At 45.0% G+C, this 25,548-nt stretch overlaps 1 protein-coding gene across 2 annotated transcripts; it reads right to left on the bottom strand.

The window, feature by feature from the left end:
• Positions 1-433: 433 nt before the first annotated feature.
• Positions 434-23,571, bottom strand: LAYN (layilin). 2 transcript variants are annotated; one of them, XM_060104576.1, is made up of 7 exons: positions 23,303-23,571; positions 20,052-20,349; positions 12,228-12,385; positions 6,614-6,646; positions 5,909-5,992; positions 3,112-3,214; positions 434-1,295 (listed from the first exon to the last, which is right to left on the bottom strand). In XM_060104576.1, exons 1-7 carry the CDS (start codon positions 23,385-23,387, stop codon positions 932-934), a joined length of 1,125 nt encoding a protein of 374 aa, XP_059960559.1. In that variant the 5' UTR covers positions 23,388-23,571; the 3' UTR covers positions 434-931. The 2 variants fall into 2 exon arrangements, with proteins under 2 accessions (XP_059960559.1, XP_059960560.1); XM_060104577.1 differs by having other exon boundaries at positions 1,088-1,295; positions 3,002-3,214.
• Between the last annotated feature and the right edge of the window lie 1,977 nt (positions 23,572-25,548).

Genomic DNA, 25,548 nt, shown 5'->3' with positions numbered 1-25,548 from the left:
CTATTCAAAAACAAGACATATGAGGAATGGTTAAAATAGTAAAATTATTAAGCTGATAGAGGGATGTTGTTGGTGATTTAAATAATGACCTTCAGAACTTCGTCTGGTAAATGACTCATGTTAGGTGACTTTTCTCTGCATTTGAGTCCAAAAGTTTTTGAAATAGTCAGATCCTGAAAACAAAAAGGTAAAATAATTAGCATTATTACTAATGCTATGTTGATGCTGCAGTAAAACAAACACACAAACAGAACAACGTGCAGTAACAGGGCTGGGAACACAAACAAGCCGAGAAGCCTAGATTCAAACTTCATTTTCAGTTTCTAAAGTGTTTCCAAGTTAGATATTTCCAAGTTTGGATGTCAGGAAAAAGAAAAAAAGGTCCCCAGAGGCCACATGCAGAAGAAGGGCTGTCGACACAGACTGACTAACATTCTGTTTCCTGCTTTTTATTTGATTTGATTCTTTGGAAAAAAACAGATATAAGAATTGCTGTTGCACAGCCCAGCTCGAGGCTGGCATAGGCGGGCTTTGAAAAGATTCTGTACTCTCTGTCTCTTTGTGATGATGTTTGCTGCTGTACAGAGCAAGAGAAACAGAACCTAGAGGCTGGTTTCCCAAACTCCACAGCAACTCCCCTCCCCGCCCAGTGAAAGCACTGTCCCTTGAAAGTCAGTTGTAACAGTCAGTTGTTTATTTTCTATTATGTGCCAGACGCTGGACAAGGTGCTTTCTCAGAAGTTCCAGCCAGGTGAGGGACTGGGATAAGGGATATAGCCCGAACTGCGGATCCAACAGGGGCTCTCATGCTCACCCCCAGGACCTGATCTGAGCACTTTCACAGACCTTCTGAGTATTTTCCTTATAGAAAATAGACTTTTGCTTCTCTCTTCTTCCCCATTCTTGTCAGTTCCGGGATCGTTCGTGCATCCTAATAACCATATATTTCATTTTCCACCCACTCGGCCTCCTTGCTCCTTCCCACTCGGTCTTGGGAGAACTCATAAACGTCGTTGGTCACGAAGCCACTCTCCATGCTCACCAGCGTCACGAACCCGCTTTCGGATGGGTTCATGGCCACGTTGTCATAGTCACAGGACATGGTGTCGGGAGTGGCCTCTCCCGAGCGTGCTCGGAATGAGATGTTCTTCAGGTCCGGCCGGGTCTCGGCTAGATCAGCCTCGCTCTGCTTTCGTATGACATTGTAAACCTCCAGGTCCGGGCTGTTCCCCGGCTGAGGAGCGGGCCAGGTGGGGCGCTGCTCCTTCGTGCTGGGGTCTGGCTGTCCCCGTTTCCTAGGAGTAAAGAGAACCAGGGCTCAGCGGGCAAGGGGACTGAGAACATCCCGGTGCCCCTGTGCAGGCAGGAGGGAGTCATTCTGGGCAGTCACTACGCTGCACTTCTCACCTGCCTCAACCTACAGGTCAAGGTTTCGAGTGGGGTGGGAATAAAAGAGGAAAGGGTTGTTACGTATCTATCACTCACTGCTGCCAGAGCACAGAACAGAGGTGATGATTCTGGGATCCCCAGAGTCTCCAGAGGGTCCATGGATAGAATTGCATGGGAGAAAATCCCACATTTAAAAAAATCCATCTCTAAGTGAAATTGAGCTTGTCCTTCAGTTTTGAATGTGGGCAGTTAAGCTGAGTAGTAATAGCTTTTTTTGTTTTTGCTTTTGTTTCTGTTTTTTTTTTTTTTTGGCTGCACCATTCGGCTTGCGGAATCTTAGTTCTCCCACCAGGGATCGAACCCGGTCCTCGGCAGTGAAAGCACAGAGTCCTAACCACTGGACCGCCAGGGAATTCCCACTAGTAATATCTTGACTTGCTCACCAACAGAAATCATAGATATTTTCATATCACATCACAGTTATTACTTAAGATGTCAAAATATTTTATGCTTATCTCTACTTCAGTATTATGATATTTATACTCACCACTAAATAAAGAAGCATTAATAAAGGCGCACATGTATTACTGTTTCACATTAATTTTTGGAAATATTTTGCTAAACTATATAACAGCATTATTCCTTCCCTTGTAATCCAGTGTAATTTATTTTATGCATTTAAAAATATTGTTCTGGGAAGGGATCCATAGGCTTCACCAGACTGCTACAGGGGTCTGTGGCACAAAAATGGTTAAAACCCCGAGATAGACTCCAGCTTCAAAGCCACAATCCCACATTGCGGTGAGGTGCTAAATAGATAGATAAGGGAGGGAAATCAAGACCCAACCACAGAGTAAGCAGTTAGAAAATATATTTGCAAGTTTTTGAACTGAACTCTATTCTTAGGTTAAAAGGAATTAACTAATGAAAACGATCATAGGAAGAGATAACATTTTTGAGTGCTTACTATATACTCATTCTGCATATATTAACTGCTTTAATTCTTCTAAGAATCCTATAAGGAAGTTATTATTAAATGAAGCAGGGTCTTCATTGGAATCTTACTAGTTTATCTTAAATTGGTCATCAAAGGGAGTCAAGTCTTAAATTGTACCTTTGCTTTCCTTCTTCTATGTAGACCATCATGATGGGGAATAAAAAGGTAGCTGAGAAGACCTCTGGTTACCTCAAAAATGGTGGCACATGATCCACTAACAGAGGTGCTTTAGGCTACTTAGTGCAGCTATTTTGTAGCAATCTACACTTGTGAATTCAATTAAAAGTCAATTAAAATGATTTGGCTATTTCATTTTGAATTAAGTGGTTTAGTTTCAGTGGTTTGCCAGGCTTTGTAACAGTCTGTGTTTTCAAAGGGCTCACTATTCATTCCTTCACTCACCCAACAAGCATTCCTGGAATGAGTGCATACATGCATGGGAGCACTTTGCTGAGTGATGTGTGGATGCACAGATGAATAACACAGTCTCACCCCTCAAGTCATTTAAAATCTTCCACACACACAAAAATTAAAGAATGTAAGATCACTCTCTTAATCACAGCTAAGCACAATGCTTAGTACTTCTGAGTGCCCTGAGCCCATCAGAAAATTTACTCTCAAATCTGTAGAAGTGATTCTCTTGGGGCTGCCATGGCTTTGAATGAAGTCCAAATCTTGAAGAGTTCAGAAAACACAAAGGTTTACATGATGAAGGTTTTACTTGCCTCCTTCTACAGATCCAAACCCAACATACACCTGTGGTGACCACAAGGAAGAGGAGAAGGGGGATGCTGGGGATTAGGATGTAGGCAAGTTTCAAGGCAGCTTCTGAAAAGAAAAGCACACATTATCAGCATTAGTGGTGTTTCTGTGTGCTTCAAAACAGGCTTAAAAAAGCATAATCAACATAGAGCATTCCACGGAGCGCATTCTGGAAGGAAATCGATACAGTTATCTAGACAGCAAAGTCTTCCAGTTTCAATAAATGAGGCTTTTCTACCTGTCCTATTATCTGAAGTAATAGAGAGAAAAGAAGTTTACATTTTTGGGTTTCTTGAAAAATATATGAGGGGCAGTTTTGTTAATTAAAATTTTTTTTCAGACGAAAGAGATGATCTCTTTTCTCATTCTTCCTCTTTGTTAACAAAGATGAGGCTGCTTGGGGGTGCTGATGTCTTTGACTCTAAGGACAGAAACAGTAGTTTCCAAGGTGGGATCGGGGAGAGGGAGGAAAGAGGAAACAAGCCAGAAGTCTCGGTGTTATTGCCAGGTATGAGAAGGTCATGTGTAACACATGAATCAGACTGTAGAGCCTTACTGACGTTTCTGACTGCTAACTGGATCCAGTTGGGCCCATGAGCAGTGACTATGGAGGGCACTTAGAGATCTACCATCCTTACCCTTCCTAAGATTTAAGTCTTAGAACCAGAGAATTTTCCCTCAAGGGGCTTTGGGAGGAATCCATGATTGGGGACTGATTCCTTTCCTACTTCTACTGGTTAAGATTCTCAACCATCCAGAGGCTGTAGCTTTGTTTTTCTGTGAGGCTACAAACCTGACAACCACCAAAAAAACCCTCAAAACAAAACCTACTTTAAATACCACCATAGTAACAATGAGCAATAAAATGCCACCCACCGCTGCACAGCACTTTGTATTTTTTAAAAAGCATTTTCACACATTACATCTGTTGTATAATAAAGAATCTGACTGGGCTTTGTCCCTGGTACCTGGGCGGGAGGCTCTAAATCTTTGGAATTTCTCAGAAATAGGAGTAACTTCCTTATTCATGAGCCCTTCAGACCAGATCAGAGTTTATACTGACAGAGATGTCTCAGGATGGGGGCTGGTGGGGCCTAGGGGGTAAGTTCAATTACACGGCCAATGATCAAATCAACTGTGCTACGTAATGAGACCTTAAGAAAATCTCTGCACACCAAAGCGCAGTGGAAGCTTCCGGCTGGTGAACACATTGATTTGCCAGGAAGGTGATTAGGCATCCTGCTCCCACAGGGAGAGGACACAGAGAGTCCCCATTCAAGACCCTCCCAGACCTTGGCTGCTCCTGATTTGTATCCTTTAGAATAAAACACAGTCATAGGTATGGTGTTTTCCTGAGTTCTGTAAATTGTTCTAGTGAATTATTGAACGAGATGGGGCACTCCCTGGAATTGTAGCCAGTTGATTAGAAGTGTGGGTGGACTGGGGACCCCTGAACTTGTGGCTGATATCTGAAGTGAGGGCAGTCTTGCTGAGGACTGAGCCCTTAACCTGTAGGGTCTGTGCTAACATGGGGTGGCTAGTGTCACAACTGAATTGCAGTACTGCACTATCCTGTTTCATTTTATGGACACAGAAATGCTCTCAGGTAGGTGAGAAAAATGTTATTACTTCTATTATGCAAATAACTAAACTGAAAAATTAAGTATTTTAAAAAAAATTGCCCAGTGACAAAAACTCAGATCTTTCTCTTTTTTGTCTTAATTGAAATATAGTTGACATATAATATTATGTTAGTTTCAGATGTATTCTATATTGATTTGACATTTGCATATGTTATGAAATGATCACCATGATAAGTCTAGTAACCAGCCCTGATCTGCCTCTTGAAACTCAAGGTGAGAGTTGAGGTTGAAAGTCCATTAGCACTCCAATTTATCACTCCATTTTTTTTCTTTTCTTTTTTTTTTTTTTTGCGGTATGTGGGCCTCTCACTGCTGTGGCCTCTCCCGTTGCGGAGCACAGGCTCCGGACGCACAGGCTCAGCAGTCATGGCTCACGGGCCTAGCCGCTCTGCGGCATGTGGGATCTTCCCGGACCAGGGCAGGAACCTGTGTCCCCTGCATCGGCAGGCGGACTCTCAACCACTGCGCCACCAGGGAAGCCCACTCCATTTTCTTTTATCTTTTATGTCCATTTCCTCTATTTGTCTCATAAAGAAATATTAATCATGGCCTGGGTCTTTCCGCTCTTATTTCTCTACATCCATTCTCTAGTTCCCCTCCCCCCAAACAACTTCTGGGAGGTTCTCAAGCCTCATCTGTCTTCATGCAGATTTTTTTTACCTCCTGTCTTGTCTAATCGCCCCAATTGTCTTAGGATAGCTCCATTTGTGTATTTCACTGACAAAATCTAACATATAATACAGGTTTTTTTTTTTTTTTTTTTTTTTTTTTTTGCTGTACGCGGGCCTCTCACTGCTGTGGCCTCTCCCGTTGCGGAGCACAGGCTCCGGACGCGCAGGCTCAGCGGCCATGGCGCACGGGCCCAGCCGCTCCACGGCATGTGGGATCCTCCCGGACCGGGGCACGAACCCGTGTCCCCTGCATCGGCAGGCGGACTCTCAACCACTGCGCCACCAGGGAAGCCCTATAATGCAGTTTTTACAAAGTCATAAGTGCCCTGTCTGGTTCCATTTTTAAGTTGCTGTGGGAAAGAACAAAGTAGGGTATATAATCATGGGGAATTCATGATCAAGAGAGTCCTATTATCTATTTTTCTCTGGGAGAGTTCTGTACATACCTTTGCTTTCTTTCAGTGTTTCTGTGGCATCTTCTTTCTCTGTGTCTTCTGGAAGTATGGGCATTGCTGTCTCTGTTCCTTCACCTGGAGAGAGACACATGGACTTGAGAACCTGGAGAAAGGCATCAAAATCCAGATATTCTCTGAGGTCCTACCAGCTTCAGGGTGGGATGCCAAAAAGCACCAGCATTGTGACCAGTGCCATTTATAAACCCAGGGAAGTAAAGAATTGAATTTGCTGACCTAGAGGTTTACTTGTCTTTATCTTTCTGGTGAGACTTGCTGCCAAGAATCATGTATGGACACAGCCAGCAGGCAGCTGACATCAAGGCCCATAAAGTACTGAAGTGCCAAGGGGAAGGGCCAATGACTCACTTCTAGGACCATAAATTATCAGTTTGACTTGCTTCTTGGATCATTAGATTGGATTATTCCTTTCATATTGTCAGTAATGACAAGTAACATCCCAAACTGAATTTGCAACTATTACTTTTTAGATATTTGAGGGAAAGACAACGCTAGTGAGATTAATGAACTACTGGTCATGTGCGGTGTGGCATATACCTGTCCAAAGGGTCAGGGTTAACACCAGTGATCTTTCTGCTGAATAATCTGGTTTAAAGAACATGTGGTTCTAAACCTATGAAAAGCTTCTAAACCTGTGAAACAGCCCAAATTAACTCAAATCTCAATTGACAGTCTTACCTCCAGGCCTTGTAGAAGGAGCTGTTGGTTTCTCTATAGCAGAAAGAAACAAGAATGAGAGTAATAAGTAAATTTCCATGCCATCGAATGAAGTTGGCCAGAGCATGGCATCCATTTATTTGTTCATTCAGTTGTCCAACAAATTTCATTTAGTATTATCAGACACTAGAAACCAGGTTAGTAAGTCCAAAGAATCTCTTCTGCACAAAGGCTAGCCTTTCCCCAGCTTTACTTGGGTACTTTTTTCTTTTTTAAAAAGTAAACGTTTTAGTTTTAAAATTAAGAGTTTTAAATATGAGATTTTCCAAATATACGTAAAAGTGGAAAGATCAGTATAATGAACCCCTAGGTACCATCACGCAGCTTTAACTCTTAGGAACATATGGCTAATCTGATTTCAACAATAATCCCCACTCCTCCCCGGCTACACCCAGGCCTGCACTGTTGTAAAGCAATCCAAGACATTTGATCAATTCCTATTGGGGATATTTTAGAGCAACAAACACTGATCTCCAAGCAGTGGAAGTGGCCCGGGACTAAGTAGACCATGGCCAGCCCCAAGGCAGAGCCTGGTGATCTAGAACACAAGTCATTTAAAATATTTCTAAGAGCCTCAGGATAGCTGCACGGACAACCTACATCAATTTTTTTACTTTTGGCTGAAAATGTGTCAGCCTTTTGTACTGGCAGTGACTCTACACTGATCAGATGCTCTGGGATCATAGCGTCAGGGTCCATAAGGTCAAAATTTTAGAATTCACAGTCCTAAGGCCAGGATGTCAAAGCTATTCTGAAGTTTTAGTCAGAAAGGAAACTTTTAATCGTGTGTGTGTGTGTGTGTGTGTGTGTGTGTGTACAGATGATGCAAATCCATTTATTTATTTAAAATGTCTCCTATATGATAGAAACAGCATCATGCTCTAAATGTTTTATTAAAAACAAACACAATTTATCCTGATAATAGCCTTATGAGGTAAATGCTATTCTGAATTTGCACGCGAGGAGACTCAGGTACAGGGAGATTAAACACCTTGCTCAAATCTCACAGCTAATAAGTAACTGAACTGGGATTTTAATTTAAAAAATTCAAATGAAAAATTAAAATCACAAGGAGACAAACTCTGTGCTAGGTATTAGAGATACAATAGCAAGTGAAAAGTAGTCCCAGCCCTCTAAGGATCTTATATTTTACAGGATGGCAATAAAATATAGAAGTACAGGAGAATATTAACACACTAATTTTGTGATATATTGCAATACATCATATACTCAAAGACATTACATGATGTAGTCATTTTCTTGTCCCTCCATAGTTCAATCCACTGGGCAAAACTGCAGTGAACATGGCAAATTAACGCAGTACTTCCATCAATTGCTGCAATGGTCTGTGACACATGGCCTCAGATGATTTGTCTCTGATTTCCAGTGAATGTGTCTATGCCTTTAGCACACTCCAGGAGGAATCAAGTGATAAGATCTGGCTAGCATGCCACCTACTCTATGTGGTCATGTTGTCAAATCTAGTTTTAGATGCTATCTTTCAACCTGTCCCTTGCCCTCTGGTATAAGGGGATGTTGTGCCATCCTGTTGCAACCATACTGGTTGACCTTCCCCTAGCCCATCAAGTCAGGGATTAACTGGTCAAACATGTATATTTCCAGACCTCATGCCAACCATATAGTGAAGGGGACAAACTTGTAAACAGGCAGTTAAAGTACTGCGTGTGTGAGGTGTTATGATCCTCATAGGAGGAACATTTAACCTAGTTTTGAGGGGTCCTGGATGCTTCCCAGAGGAAGTGATTTTTTAAAACTTCTTAGTTGGAAATAATTTCAGATTTATGGAAATTTGCAAGACTAGTACAAAGAATTCCCATGTATCCTTCACCAAAATGTTACCATTTTATCATTTCATTTATATAATTATTCTCTCTTTATATATATCCTATATATTTATATCTACAAGTCTATATCTAAATCTGTACACACACACACACACACACACATACACATATATATATTCACATACAGACGCATCCATAACTTTTTTCCTGAGACTAAGTTGCAGCCATAGTTACCCTTTACTCCCTAAATACTTCAGTGTGTATTTAAGATGGGAGTGGGGGCAATACTCTAACATAAGCATAGTACAGCTATCAAAACCAAGAAATCAACATTGATATATATAATATTAACCAATCGACAGATCTTATTCAAATTCCGCAGATTGTCCTAATAACGCCCCTTATAGAAAATCACCATCGTCATCATCATCATTATCATCAAGCATCACCTACTGCACTTGGTTGTGATGAGAGAAGGTAATGTTTACCCTGAACCTGAAGGCTGAGAATGAGCTGACTGGGAAAGAGGGAAGGGTGTTCCAAGCACTGGAAACAGCAGTTAAAAGCTCTTGGGGAACTTCACAGAGGGCAGAGAGGAATGGGATGGGGGAGGAATAAGAGTAGTAAGAACTGGGGCTGGAGACAGGCAAGGGTCTGATCAAGCCAATTTTTTATGGCGTGCTGAGGTGTGTGAACTTATCCTGAGGAGGGGGGCCACGTAAAGGCAATGTGTTAGTCTTTCTCCGTGTGCCCACTTCTCTCTGCTGGATCTATTCTTGGTCCTTCTCTGTGACCTGGGAGGCTGAACTCTACGGACTGTGTCTTGTGGCTCCCTTGTCCTTTGGCTCTTTTTTATGGCTGTGTTGGGTCTTCGCTGCTGCGCGCGGGCTTTCTCTAGTTGCAGAGAGTGGGAGAGCAGGGGCTATTCTTCATTGCGATGCATGGGCTTCTCACTGCGGTGGCTTCTCTTGTTGTGGAGTATGGGCTCTAGGTATGCAGGCTTCAGTAGTTGCAGCATGCGGGCTCAGTAGTTGCAGTGTGCGGGCTTAGTTGCTCCACAGCATGTGGGATCTTCCCGGACCAGGGAAGACCTTCCCAGACCTTCTCAAACCCATGTCCCCTGCATTGGCACTGTAGGGGACATGGGTTTCTTCTTAACCACTGCACCACCAGGGAAGTCCTGTCCTTTGGTTCTTGATTGGACTTAACCAGTAGGAGGCAGAAGCAGGAGATTGGAGGGTAGGAGAAGAGAGGGGTCCTGGTAGTTATCCCCCAGGCCCTCTTCACACGTCACTGTGGTTTGACAGTAGCTGCGTTCTCTGGTTACAGCTCCTGTTGGGAGGCTCCTCTTCCATGACTCCAAGCTTTCTCTGGAGTCCCTCCCTTTTGCTTCTTGAAACCTGGGGGTAGTAACAACTTCCCATTGTAGCTAATTCCTGGGCACTTCACCATCTCATGCTCTGTGCCCACACCTTGGCAAATATCATTTTATTATACTCTTCTCATTAAACCCTTTGAGTGTGCCATCTTTTTCCTGCCAGGACTCAGTCTAAATCAGGCAGTAGCAAAATTAATAAAGATTATGATTAAGAAAAAAAAACCTAACTAGGTTCAAAGTCCAAAAATAAAAGGCTATGAAAACAAATGTCAAAATCTCACATTTCAGAAAATATTTAAAAAGTACAACATTTTAAATCATGGAGATAATAGGATATGAGGAACAGAAGTGTTGGGCAGCCAGTTTGTAACAAGTGCCTTTGCTTTAATTGCTCTAAAAATGCGCCCTTTCTGACTTTCTTCACTCTGTATGACAAACTCTAGATCCATCCACCTCATTACAAATAGCTCAACTTCGTTTCTTTTTATGGCTGAGTAATATTCCATTGTATATATGTGCCGAAGTAAGTCAGAAAGAGAAAGACAAATACCGTATGCTAACACATATATATGGAATTTAAGAAAAAAAAATGTCATGAAGGACCTAGGGGTAAAACAGGAATAAAACACAGACCTACTTGAGAATGGACTTGAGGATATGGGGAGGGGGAAGGGTAAGCTGGAACAAAGTGAGAGAGTGGCATGGACATATATACACTACCAAACGTAAAACAGCTAGCTAGTGGGAAGCAGCCGCATAGCACAGGGAGGTCAGCTCGGTGCTTTGTGACCGCCTGGAGGGGTGGGATAGGGAGGGTGAGAGGGAGGGAGACGCAAGAGGGAAGGGATATGGGAACAGATGTATATGTATAACTGATTCACTTTGTTATAAAAGCAGAAAGTAATACAAAAAATTAAACAAAAAAAAGTGCCCTGCTAAGCCAGTCTCAGTCCTTGTAACCTCCCTGCCTGAGACAACTCTGTATGGTGGGGAAGGCCAGGTCTTTGGAGAGAATTCATCCGAAGGGGTGAAGAGGGAGGAAAAACAACTTTAGCAGCAAAAGCACAGTCAAATTCAGACAATTAAAAAATGACAGGATTGTTTAGTCCCTCAATAGATGTAACTAACAAGTCATTTTACTTCTGTCAGGAAAGGATGCAGAACTGGGGTCAAGCAGTTGGCTTCAGGGAGGTGAGAAATTCCGTAACAGATCAAAAATCACTTCACGTGTAGATCCAAGTCCAACATAATGGAGGAGTTTGGGAAACCTCAGCACAGTGAGACTACAGGCTTGTGGCCAATTCAAAACCCTTCACAGATTTAGAAGCAAACGCCAATTAAATTTGCAAGGCATGTATTTAGAGGGTGCCCTAAGGAGTTTAAGCCTGCTCATTAAATTGACTTCTATCTGCCCAGTGTCAGTAAAATTGGTGTATTTTACCATCTACCTCCATCTGGTCATTATTCTGTTTCCTTAAAGCCCCAGAAAATAATGTCACGTGGCTGGTAGAAGACTTGCAGGAACAATGGCCAGCTTCCTTTCATATTTCTTCTTTACAGTAAGTCCACTACATACGAACGAGTTCCATTCGGAGAGCACATTTGTTAAGTCTAACGACGTTAGCCTAGGTACCCAACTAACACAATCGGCTATAGAGTACTGTACTGTAATAGGCTTATAATACTTTTCAGACAAATAATACATAAAAAACAAACATAAAGAAAACATTTTAAATCTTACAGTACAGTACATTTTAAATCTTACAGGACAGTACAGTACCAGCTACATAGCCACTGCTTTTACACTTGCTTCAGGACATCTTGGGCTTGAAAGAAAGATACTGTACTACTATACTCTGTACAGTACTGTACAGTAAAGTACACAAAAGCACAACCACTTGTAGAGGATGCGCGCATGTGACAATGTACGCCAGACACGTGAACTAACTTACGGGACTGGACATGCAAACGTAGGTTCGCATCTTTGAAAGTTCACAACTTGAAGGTTCGTATGCAGGGACTTACTGTATTCCAAGCTCCTACAGCATACAACCTCATATCCGGAAAGAATAAGAATTATAATTGTCCACTTGGAGGGCTTTTTGTTTCTTGAAGTTCTCATAATTCTTGTCTTATCATACATAAATTAGACCCTTTCATTTCTTCCTCCTTTCTCTTAGCATCTAATACTCCTCTCCTGTGCTAGAATTACTCCTCAGTGAGGAAGTGTCACTACACCTCCCTTCACAAGAACTCCCAAACGTTTAACACTGCTGGCATTTGCAACAAGCTTTCGCAGAGACCATGACAAATTCTTGGCACCAGCAGCTGCTTATGAAATGAGAGAGGAGGTTGAGAATTCAGCCATATAACTTGGGAGAGGATTCATTACCAGCGGAATATTTGCAGATGAAATTGTTCTTCATGGTGCATCGGTCGTCGTTCCACTGGAACATGTAGGGGCCCCCGATTCCGGCGGGTGCTGATGGCTGATGGTACATGACCACGCAGACCTCGCTGCCGCACGAAGGCTCGTCCACATACCAGTTCCTGTAGGAAAGGGGTCAACAGTGGAGGCAACTGGAGAAGGATACCACAAGACTTCAAAGCCTTTGTTTTCCTATCCAGTTCCACTGAGCCAGGAACTTAAGAGACAGGGAGGAACTGAAGTGCTTCCAGTAAGTAGAACCACGCTTTCTAATACGGACATCACAATCAATCATCTGACATTTGCCTTTGCAGGGAGGAATATATTACCATAGAATGTCTGCAAAGGAATTATGAGAAAAAGCAGCCAGCAGGGCAAGTCTGGATGATCTTATTTCCTTTTTGCTTTTGGCTAACTGGGTTTTGTTTCTCTTTTTTTTAGAAATCAGATGCATTGAGAGAGGCATGGCTTATCTCATCCAGAGCTTGCCCTGCTTCCATCTCCCCATGTTTTTCAACAGCCATAGCTACCTTCCTAGCTCTGAGGAGTGGACAGAAAATTCAAGCATCTGAGCAAGACTTTCCAACATGTAGAGGCTTCAAAGCAAGAGATGGGGTGGGGGCAAAAGCGGGAGGCCCAAGTAGTCTTCTTCAGGTTTTAAGTTGTTTCGACTTCATCAGGCTGATGAGCGTCAGCCTCTGCCGCCTGATTTCTTGTCTTTGTCTCCCTAGCTCCTGGATGGGGTGCACTAGCAGCCCCAATGGTACTTGAAGTTAAATGATGCTGACACCCGGTTGGATATGTGGCTGCCAGATTAAAGCCTTAGATTCCATAGATAGTTTAAATGCTGCGAGCACCCACCCCATGTGCTGACTCAGGGCTGGGCTTTGTAGTTCGCCTGGGTACTCACCTAAGCAGTTTCCTTCCGGGGCCCAGATCTGCCCTGATGCTCAGGCTATTTAGATGAGCCCTGCTGCTCTGCCTAGCTCTTGTCAGAGCCCCTCCTTAGGAGACAGCTAAGAGACAGCTCTCTGTGTAGCACCCTCGTATGGCTCTGTTGAGTCTTGTGCTGCAGTTCACTGAAAGGAAAATCCACTGCTGAATCCACTGGGTTGAATTTGCCTGGATGATAGCTGAGCTTGCAAGGCTGCTTGGACACTGTCTGGAGAACTGGAGATCCTGACTGGGGCCAGGCTCTGCACCTCATTAGTCACCTCCAGGCAATTTTCCAACCCTGTTGGTAGACCTCCTGCTTGTCTGTTCTCCTCCCCACTGGCCCTATGGCTTTATGTTATTGTATTTCACAGATGATGGAATGGTTGGAATATTATGGCTGGCATCTAGTTACTGGACTTGAGCCAGGTTTCAGGCTTGGAACTCACTGCTAGAAGGAGGAAGGACCCTGCAACACCACAGTAGGTGCACATGGTAATTTCCTCTATGCTCCCAAAGGGACCTATGGCCATCTACTCAAGTAACCATACACTGGGGAAAGAGGAATACCCAAATATTACAAAGACTGCTGGACACAGAGTGCAAGTTAACACTGACACCCAAAGACTTGAAGTGTCATTAAAACTACCCTTTTGAGTGGGAGCATATTGAGGCCAAGTATTAAATGGAGTTCTGGCCCAGGACTGAAGGAGGAGAGAGATGGGCCCCTGGGCCGGACAGCTGGTGTCTGTCAAGTGGAATAAAATTGAAGCTTTGTTCTCACCCAGACACTCCAAGGACAAAGCTAGTGGCAGAAGCTGAGCTCTGCAGGAATAAAGAGATAAGATGACCACTCCTGAGGTCAAGGAAAACTTCTTTGTCTGTACATGCACAGAAAGGCTCCTTGAGGGTCAAAGAGGGAGGGGGCGCCACCCCATAATAAGTGTGGACATATCCCCACAGGCCTCTGTGGTGGAATCCATCTTAGCAAAAATGTGGGCACGCATGTTGGGGAGGGTCCTAGGGCAGGTCAGGTGTGAAGAAAGGAACAAAATAATTGGCCAAAGGTAAACAAAGACCCAGAAGGACTATCCTGTATTAGTGATTTAAATCACCTCTTCACCACACTCCTCCTCATTAGAGAGGATGCCCGAACCCTTTCTCTCCGGGTGTGTATTTCTGCCTTGCTTCTGTCTTAAATAAATGAACTGCTTCTCTGTGTGCTCTCCCACATGTTATGCTGTGTCTCTAATAAACTTTGTACCTGCTTTTATAGTTTTTGCCTCCTTGAGAAATGCATTTTCCAGTGGGGGTAACAGCTAGGGGAACTTTGCTTCTAGCCTCTAGCCCCTGGTGGACTAGCAGCTAGGATTCCTGGTTTTCATCCAGGCTGCCCAGGTTCAATTCCTGGGCAGACAACTAAGATCTCTCTTCAGGACCACTCACTGCCGTCTCTCTGAGATCAGGACCAGCTCACAGTGGACTTGTCCAGTGGTCATTCCCCAGTCCTAAAATATATGAATTGAAAACTTATGGGGTAAGAGCTATAATAGTGGAGAAGGTCAAGTGGAAGCCTCTGAAACTGCATTCTTCCCTATTCTCTCCAAGATAGTAAATAGAAAACAATATCTTATCCAGGCGAAGATGACAGAAAGCAGTGCCACCCCTAAAGACCTAGAGAATGCAAGGATGGTATTCCCTGTCATATCTCTATATAATTCACTAGTCTGGCTCCTGCAAAAACCAGGCAGATCCTGAAGGATGACACTGGAGTGGCACACATTCAACCAACTAGAAGTCTCAGTTGCACCTACGATGCCATTTGTGGTATCTTTGCTAGAGCTGCTTAACACGTCCTTGGGTACCTAATACGTAGATTTGGTGAGTACATTCTTTTTCACCTGTATCAGAAAGAGAATCAGAAAACAGTCTGCATTCATTTGGAATGGACATCAGTATACACTTATGGTCTTTCCTCAGGACTATACTAATTTTCCTACCCTCTGTCATAATATGATGTGAAAAGAGACTGCCTGGATATCTTGCAAAAAATCACACTGGTCCACCATATTGCTGACATCACGCTAACTGAACCAGATGAGCAAGGACTGGGGGCCTTAGTAAGACTCAAGTGCTCCAAGGGTTGGAGGTAAACGCTATGAAGATTCAGGGGCCTGCTACTTCATGAAACTGTGTAGGTGTCTAGTGATCTAGAGAATGTCAGAACACCCCTTTCAAATTAAAGGTCAAATTATTTCATCTCACAATAATTTGAAGCATCTTGCAATAATTTTAAGAAGGAAGCATAGCATGGGGTAGGTCTCTTTGGGTTCTAGAGGTGACATATTTCACACCTGGGAATACTGCTCTGGCCTATATACCAGTTGACATGAAAGACAGGTGACTCTGAGTGGGGACCAGAGCAGAAAAGGACTCTGAAGCAGTTCTAGGCTGTGATGGAAGCAGACTTCCCACTTGGGCCATATGATCCATCAGACCCTATTATGAGAGGTATCAGTGGTGAGAAAAATAATGCCATATAGAATCTGTACAAGCTCCAATGAGAGAATCACAATGCAAACCCTTAAGATTCTACAGCAAGGCCATATCATCTACACATGAGAAAAAAATCACCTTTTGCAAAGCCACTCCTGGCTTTATACTAGGCAAGGAGCACCAAGAGAACACGCAATCCAACTTGCTCAGTGTAAGAGAGACACTGTCAGACATACCTAGTCAAAAGATAAGGCAGGTCTGGAATCAACTCATTACAAGATGGAAGAGGTATATTTAGGACCAGATGGCACTGTATGAACAGGTAGAGCAGACTGCCATGACAGCTACCACTGTTGTACCAGAGCCTGTCCCTCAGCTTACACCTATAGCTGCATAAAGGAATCCCTTACGACTAGCTGATAAAGGCAGCCTAAGCTTGGTTCATGGATAGGTCAGCCAAGCATGGGGGTACCACTCAAATGGGCAGCAGCTGTACTACAGTCCCACTCAGAGGTGATTCTGAAAGATCAAGTGGTAAGGAAACATCCTCCCAATGGCCAGAGCTTAGTTAATATACCTAGTTAACCACTTAGTATAGAAAGAGAAGTTATTAGAGATTAGACTATATAAAACCTCAGGGGTAAAGGCAAAGAGCTTAGCCAGTAGATTAGGAGTCTAAAAGGATAAAGAGTGGAAAACTGGGGACAAGGAGCTCTTGGATAGAGTGATGTGAATAGACATATGGGAGTAGGTGTAAAGTATGAAAATCTATCGTACGTTAAAGCCCACCAAAAAGCCTCTAGCATGGAAAAGGCACTAAACAACCAGGGAGACAAGATGACTTAGCCAGTTGATGTCAGCCAGACTGTTATCAGCTGCCCCATCTCTGGTATAATAGATACATACTAGGGTAGCCATGGTGGCAGGGATGGAGGCCATGCATGGGCTCAACAGTAGCCGTTCCCACTCACCAAGGCTGATCTAGCTACTGCCCAACATCCAGTCTGCTGAGAACAGAGACCAGCCTAGAATTTGGTAGTAAGTTGACTACATTGGACTCCTTCCTTCCTGAAAGGGGCAATGATTCATGTTGATAGCAATAGACATACAATCTGGGTATGGGTTTGCCTTCCTAGCCTCAAGGTGTTAGCGCCACTATCCAAATGCTTACACAGTCTTTGATCTACCAGCACAGAATTCCAAATAAGATCTCATCAGACCAAAAAACCTAGTTTATAGCAAAGGAGGTGTGGGAGTAGGCAGGGGATTTACTAGTCACATCACATATTCACCCATCCTGAAGCTGCCAGTTTGACAGAGTGATGGATGAACTTGTTGAAAACACAGCTGAAGCACCAGCTTAGAGGCAATACTTTGTGAGGATGAGGCATCATCCTCCAAGATGCAGTGCACATTTTGAATCATTGACCTTTGTATCATCCTGTGTCATCCAGGAGTATTCTGGGGTCGGGGCGCCAAGGGATGTAGAAGAAAAGTTTGAAGCTAACAGGTTGGTTCATGAGGTTAAGGAAAAAAGGCCTCTCTATAACAGAAAAATGCAAGGTGAAGCAGTAAATGCTGATGTAGAAGCTGAAGCAAGTTAACCAGAAGACCTAGCTAAGATAATTCATGAAGGTGGCTAAACTAAACAGCAGATTTTCAGTGTAGACAAAACAGCTTTATAATGGAAGATACCATCTAGGACTTTCATAGCTAGAGAGGAGAAGTCAGTGCTTGGCCTCAAAGCTTCAAAGAGCGGGATGACTCTTGTGTTAGAAACTAATGCAATTGGTGACTTTAAGTTGAAGCCATTTCTCACTGATCATTCCAAAAATCCTAGGACCCTTTAAGAATTATGCTAAATCTACTCTGCCTTTGCTCTATAAATGGAACAACAAAGCCTGGATGGCTGCACAACTGTTTACAATATGATTTACTGAACATTTTAAGCCCACTGTTGAGACTTACTGTCAGAAGAAAAGATTCCTTTCCAAATATTACTGCTCCTTGACAATGCACCTGGTCACCCAAGAGCTCTGATGGAGAGGTACAGGGAGATTAGTGTCGTTTTCATGCCTGGTACCACAACATCCATTCTGCCGCCCATGGATAAAGAAGTAATTTTGACTTTCAGGTCTTATTCTTTAAGAAATACATTTTGTAAAGCTATAGCTTATGAAAGGAGGAGTAGCCCTGCTTACCTTCACTGGTAGTACTTACTGGGGGAATTTGTGTTTCTTGTCTCTGCACTGCTGAGCTCTGTGGGTTTAGAGGTCCTGGTATCTCCTGGGGGAATCCTTCCACCAGAAGATACAGCAAGAGTGTTACTGAACTATGAACAATGGCTGCCACTTGGACATCTGGGGATTCTTGTGTCCAGGAACCAGCAGGCAAGAAGAGGAGTCATTCTCTTTGCAGGACCCTAATCACGAGGCAAAGGTATCTCGGCTGTTACAGGCAGGGAGAGATATGTTTGACAGCCAGGTTATCTACTTGGGTACCTGTTGGTACTCATGTGCCCAATTTTGATGGTAAATAGAAAAGTGAAATCACTCCAGCGTAAGCAATGCAAGTTGACTAGGCCTTACACTCTTCAGGGATGAGGGTCTGGGTCCTGCCACAAGGTACGAGAGCCATTGAGGCTCCCCGAACAGAGGGTGAGGGGAAGCTAGACTGCACAGAGGAGGAGGGGGGTCAATAAATATCAGTCGTGGCGCTGGGACCAGCTGCAGTGGTGGGGAGTGTAGTTCCTCCTAAGCTTCCTTTCTAAAGTTTCTCCCAGGAGAGAGGCCCACGAGAATCTTGGAGGAACGACTCCCGGAACTTAGATGAAGATGTGGATCTGAACAGCATAATGGGTGAACTTCATGCTGTCTTGAATGGAATAGGTAATAAAGATATATTCTAATCTCCATTCTTTTGATTGAAAATGAGTTTAAATGTTTTCCCCATATGACTGTTTACTAGTTAGATTTTCTATTTTGTGAACTGTTTTCTCAGGTCTTTTGCCCCTTTATCTTTTGGGGTTTTACTGACTTTTTATAAACTTTTATAAACTTTTAGTGCTTTTTGACTTATATAAACTCTTTATTGTAAAAAGATCATAACTGTTAAATTTCTTACAACATTTTTCCAGTCTTACGCCTGCCTTTTAATTTTGATATTTTTTGACGTTCTTCCATGTCACTGCTTTTCTTAGGGAGGGACGATGGCAATGCCATGGTGCTGGGGGGGCAGGTGTGTGAAGTGAGTCCAGTGCTGTGGGTTTAGAAGGGCCCTACAAACTGCAGGCTTCCTTAAGTCCCCTCTTGGTCAATCCAGAGAATTAGATCTTGGCTCTAATTTCTTGCCCGTCATCATAATTTCCTGCAGTCTGAAGCCCTTCAGCCCCACAGGCCTTCAATCTCTCACTGGGTCAGCAATCCCACTCCTGGGCATACACCCAGAGAAAACCATAATTCAAAAAGATACATGCACCCCAATGTTCACTGCAGTACTATTTACAATAGCCAAGACATGGCAGCAACCTAAATGTCCATCAACAGAGGAAGAGATAAAAGATGTGGTACGTATATACAATGGAATATTACTCAGCCATAAAAAAGAACAAAACAATGCCATTTGAAGCAACATGGATGGACCTAGAGATTGTCATACTGAGTGAAGTAAGTCAGACAGAGAAAGACAAATATCATATGATATCACTTATATGTGGAATCTAAAAAAAGGGTACAAATGAACTTATTTACAAAACAGAAATAGAGTCACAGATGTAGAAAACAAACGTACGGTTACCAGGGTGTAAGGGGGCGGGGGGAGGGATAAACTGGGAGATTGGGATTGACATATACACACTAGTATATATAAAATAAATAACTGATAAAGACCTACTGTATAGCACAGGGAACTCTACTCAATACTCTGTAATGGCCTATATGGGAAAAGAATCTAAAAAAGAGTGGATATATGTGCATGTATAACTGATTCACTTTGCTGTACACCTGAAACTGACACAACATAGTAAATCAACTATACTCCAATAAAAATTAAAAAAAATTCTCTCCCTGGGGTTCTAGTCCAAAAGACCAGGTAGCCAGAATGACTGACTTCAAGCATTGTGTGCCACTGAAGCTGTGCTTCTGGGCCACCCTCCTGGACAGAGCTCTCTGGGCCTAGGATAAGGCTGATTTACCACCTTCGCCCCACTGCTTTGGTCAGTGGCTTTGCCAGTACTGCTATCCCCTCAGGGCTCTGCCTGGCTGGCACTTCTCTTCCACACTGACTGGCACCGTGGATCCAGCCTGCCTCTTTTTGGAGCTACATCAAGTGAGTTAGCTGCTGTGAGTTCCACACACTTACCTAAATGTTGCTGTGCTGCCATCGATCCAGGCATAAAGGTCCTGGCAGGCTGTGCCATTGCTTTGTTTCTCTTCACGCCTCCTCAGCCCAATCCAGAAATCACCATCAGAAGCCAGGAGGTTTTCAATGAACTTTTCTATCAGTCTCTGTTCATCTTCAGACTCGATGCTGACTAGCTGGCCCCCATCTCTCCTGCAGGCTGCTCTGGCTTCCTCAAAGTTCAGTCTTTGAGAAGCATCATGGAAGTAGATGACCTCATAACAAGGCTTCTGTGTTCCTCCCCGGCAGACTGGCTGACCTAGAGAAAAAAAGAAGCCTACCTATTTTAGTGCCCCCAACATATACCAGAGCAGGGATGCTTGGAGGCATCTGAATGAAGCTGCAGGAATTCTGATTACTCATCAGTGGTTTGTTCTAGTGTCATTAAGCTCTCAGAGCAAATTAATACCCCTTCCAGTGTGGAGACGCAGTGATTTAGACTCCATGTTTTGTTTGTTCCATTACAGATTATTGAAAAGCAGACATTTAAAATTAATCTTTAAAAGAGAGGTAGATGAAGACTTATGGTTTTGCTTAAAGGCAAACAAATAACACTTGCATGCCATTAGGGAGTCACAGGAGACTAAGTGTGGCTTAAAGTGAGTTATCTCTGTTTAGGGGTTCCTTCAGGTAAGAGAGGCATTCTGAAGTCAGGCGTGGGCTCCTCTACCCTGGAACACTCTGCGTATGTATCAATAGCAGGACTGAATATTCACCCAGTCTATGGTATAAGCAGAAGATAAAAGCATCAGATCCATGGGATTTTCTGCTACTGGTCTTGCCTAAAGTCAACAGCTAAGGTTCAGTGAACTCTTACTATATGTCATGTGCTATGCTAAGGGCTTTTGCATTTACATACATACCTTATCTCATTGAACACTCATAGTAATCCACTGTTGTAGATATTGTTTATGCCCCATTTTACAGATGAGAAAACTGAGGCTCAGAGAAATTAGTCTGGCTAAGGCCACATAAGCTATATCAGTAGCATGACTTGAGTCAGAACCCAGATCTAATTACAAAGTCACAGCCATAACCACTGAACTCTGCTCCCCACGCCACCACAGGCTCAGGTTGCACTGGGAGTCCATGTAATATGTCTCACCTGACTGACACCTGAAGGGCTGAAGGCTATCAAGGACAAATGGGTGGGATTCTACTGAGGACGGATAAAAAATCGTTCACCAGTACACACCACCCTGGCTTGTGTCTGGGTGCCTAAAGCCGTGCTGCACCCAAAACATTAGCCTCATTGCTCCTTCGTTAAGTCAGTATGTATCGCATGTATGCTCATGCCTGGCACTGTGCTAGGTGCCGGGAATACAGAAACACTTGCCGCTTCCTAACCCACAGGAACACACAGCATGTTTCTGGATCCAGATGTACAGTGAAAACCAGATTTCAACAAGGGGAATCCCTTGCAATGCAGAGCCAGTTTGTGGGCTGTGGGTGTGAATTACTGCCACAGAGCGAGGAATAAAGGATTTTGGTTTGGGAACCTCTTCCCAGCTCTCATGGAATGTTCTCATTTTCCTAATTTGTTTTGCAACTGTGCACAGAGCCAGATAGCATTAGTTATTCCCCAAATTGTCCAGAATACAGAGCAAAAGGCCACAGGCAGTTAACTGCATTTTCAGTGCTTAACTGGGAACAGAGCACATACAGATAATCTGGAAAGCTCCTGTGAATTCTTATTTTCAGTTTCTTCTTTCATCGCTTTTGTACAGAAATTTTCAATAAACAAGTGGCAAAAGTTTTGCATCTTCTCCCTTTCTCTGTCACTTTTCTCCTTTTGCTGAATAGAGAAACTCTAACAGGACTGCTCCATCAGCAAGCCAGGAGGCCTCAAAAGTGGGACATTCTCGCTAAGGAGGTGTTCCAGAGAGACTAGGGACCACTGGCCAGAGAGGCTGTGGCTGGGATGCTCCCTGGGGAGAAGGCTGGGTCAGCTCAGCTTTATGAGTCCTTAAAGGTGGCTCCAAATGGGGCAGCAGAGGAAAAACAAATGAGCCCCAGGCACCCCCAAAGTGGAGTTAAATTTACTGGCAGTCCCCACTTTTCCATCGTTGGATTATCAAGGGAAAACATAACACCTTAAACGAGTTTCCTGTATGGCCCAGGCTGGCCACACATCCCAAGTCAGCCAGTGAGTGCCAGAGGGAGCCATTGCTGGAAGAAGGCCCAGGGTGCATCTGGTCCCCCTGCCTTCAGGAAGTGTTTCTCTCCTCTCATTTGCAGGAAGGGGAAGGGCGGCCACCGAGGACAGAGCCCATGCAGCCGTCACCCAAACAGCTGAATTCGGTTACTCTCCCATTTTGCCACCCTGCACCCCACCCCATCCTGAAACCAACTTTAGATTCCTTCAATCAGCTTCGGAAGCACCGACAACGGAGCGGAGGTTTTCATTCTCCTCCATCCCTCTTGGCCAATCTGTTGCCTGCGAAGGAAACCTGAGAAAGGGGAACGGACATCCCCTCCGCCGCCCCCCACCCCGCCCCGCCTCGACATGCAGAACAAATGGAAGAGGCAAGGAGCCAGAGCACTGTACCTCCTCTGAGGTCCAAGTCCGAGGCTGCAGTGACACGACAGGAGGAAGGAAGCAGAGAGAGTCATTCCCCTGAGTCAGGCGGGGCTTGCCCCGCGCTAACTAGGCTTCTTTCCCGATCTCTAAGCGCTCTTATTCCAGGCGCTGGATCCTGCCATCCTCTCCCCACAAGAAGAGACCAGGAGTAACGGGCTGGGGTTCCCACGGCACAGCTGATCCAGAATCCCTACTGTATGCACCGTCTCCCGGGACAAGAGACCTCCTTGGTGGGCAGGACAAGCCCTGCGTGGGGGTCCCGGGGAATACTGCGCCGCTCTCAGTGGAGCGGACCGAGGGGGCGCCTACTGGGGCAGTTTGCTCACTGCCCCATCTAGCCTACGTCTCTCGGTATTCTGGCAGTCCTGGGCGGGGAACGGACTTCGGGCGGTCCAGGACACGCAGGGAACCGGCGCTAGGCTCAGCAGCCGGGCGATTGCCCCTCTAGAAGTAGGGGGCGCCGCAGGGCTAAGTCCACTGGTGGGGCGGGGCGCCACCCCTCCACCCACTCCGCGGAGGGCCAGAGAAGAGGCACCGTGGCCCTGAGGACGGTCAGCCTTAGGTGGGGTGCAGTGGGTGCCGCAGCCCAGCGCCCGGGAACCAGCCCCCGCCCCAGCGCGCGCGCACTCACCGCTTAGCAGGCGCCCCGTCGCGCCCCGGAGCCCCGCCAGCAGCACGGCCAGCAGCACGGCCTGCAGCGCCGCTCCCGGCAGCATGGCCCGGCTCGGGTGCGCCTTCGGACGCCGGGGCGCTACGGCGGTGGAGCGGGAAGACCGGCAGCGGCGTGCTCCGCAACTTCAACGGCGGGCGGCAGCAGCATCTCCAGAGGACCGACGGACCCGGCGCTCGGAGGAGGCGGGGAGGGCGCGGAGCCAGTTCGTCGCCCCTCCGCCCTCTGGGACGTCACTGCGGAGAGGGCAGCCCCGCCGGCTGGCCCGCCCCCGTCAGGACCTCCTCCAGCGCGCTCGGCGCCAGACACCCCCGCCCGCCCGAGGGGAGCGAGCAGAGGAGGGGAGCCAGCTCCCCACCCCAATTTGAGCTTCCCAGGGAAATCCTGCGTTTGCCCAGGGTGCGGGGACTAGGAAATCCAAGACTGGCTTCTCCGAAATCCGATGAAGACCGCACTGTGGCTAAAAACACGACCGCATCTTGCCCCCACCCCTCAGGGGCACAGCCAATTTCCCAGCGTCCTAGGCTCTGCAGTTGAGAGAGGCAAACTCTGAGACCTGCCAGGGCTCGGTAGGCCGCTGTCCAGGCACTCAGGGCTACACCTGAGAAAGGAATGGCGGATGAAGAGAACAGACGCTCAAGTAGGCAGGGTGACCACTGGCCAGGCACATTTTGGGACAGCGTGGATAGCGTCCAGAGAGGCTAAGTTGGAGTTCTGGGCGAGAGAAGAGTGGACTTCCCAGAAGCCAAAGGGTGTTCTTGAGCCCAGCAAGGAAATAATAGTACTTTTTGCAGGGCACATGGGTGTAGGTGATTGTTCAGCCTTGTGGTAGAAAGGAGATGACCCCTCACTTTTCCCCCAGGAAAGAGTTACCTCATTTCCTTTGGAAAAGCTTTCCTCACCAACCCAGCCCTCAATGTGTGCTCCTTTATCTAAACTCCCACAATAGTCGTGGCTTACATTTACTTCTTGTTGTAAACAAAATGTTTTCAAATACATTCAAATAATAAAGTGAGCCTCCTGTCCAGAAACTAAAGTACTTAGTGCTGGAAGGTGGGTCTGATTTGCCTCTTCCCCTGTACCATGCTCTTGTGAAGCATGACAGAAGCCCCATCTGGGCCACTGACTTCTGAGTTTTGGTCTCAGATTGAGCCATTGCAATGGTAGACAAACAGGCCTGATTGATCACAGGCTGGGGGATCTGTTTCAGTATCAGCTGGTAATACTGGGAAGCTCTGCTACTGCAGAAAGCAGCAGCATTGGCAGGAAGAGGGCTGATGTTTATGGCAAGTTCATTTACAGCCCGTCTTTATGTCGGAATTAGAACATTTCACATCCAAAATACATTCTTTTTAGAAATTCCTTATTATCAAAACAACCAAAGAGAGAGCTGATATGGTGAATAGAAGCACCTGAGTTGGCATCAGATATTCTGTTTCCAGTCCTGCTTTTCTTCACTTAATGTCTGTGTGGATTTCAGCAAGTTTCTTTGCCTAAATCAATTAACTCTCGGTAACAATAAAAGTTACCTTAACTTGTGAAGGTTTGATAAGGCAACTAGATATGTAAGTGTGCAGATAGCTGAGCACTTAATGTAAATTGCAAAGGATTTATTTCCAAAATTATAACATCTGCTATAACTTAGAGAAGCTGTTACCTTGGCCCAAATAATTAAATTGTGCCCTGAGTTCTCCCTCTGATACCCTGGCCCTCGGTCCAGATAGACTTGGCTAAGGTATGCAGTTAACCTAATGCAGATTACAACAGTGACCCCAATTCTTCACCCCATCCTGTAACCACATCCTTTACTGTGTGACTTTCAAGTTCTTCTTACTAAAGGCCCAGAGTATATTTCCCCATCCTTTGTCCTTGTGTTTGACCGTGTGACTTGTTTGGCCAACAGAATGAGCCAGAAGTTTCTGAGCCTAGACTGGTAATGGCCTCACGTGTTTTCGTTGTTCTCTTGCTTCTCTGACACTCTCTGAGAGGAACATAGCTCAGACATGCCACTGGTCCAGGTATATCCCGAAGAAGATACGTGGGGCAGGGCTGCTTCTGTCAATCAACAGACATGTAGCGAGAAGCAGACATGCCCCTGCAGCCTGAAGCGGAGCTATCTGGCCAAACTTAGATCAGCCAAATCCTCCGTTGACCTACAGATATGTGAGCAATAATAAGTGTTTTAGATCACTTTGTTATTCAGTACT

The sequence above is a fragment of the Mesoplodon densirostris genome, chromosome 7 (assembly GCF_025265405.1).
Source record: "Mesoplodon densirostris isolate mMesDen1 chromosome 7, mMesDen1 primary haplotype, whole genome shotgun sequence".
Taxonomy (NCBI): Eukaryota; Metazoa; Chordata; class Mammalia; order Artiodactyla; family Ziphiidae; genus Mesoplodon; species Mesoplodon densirostris.
The sequence above is the reverse complement of the archived record's forward strand: the minus strand, read 5'-3'. Positions and strand labels throughout refer to the sequence as shown.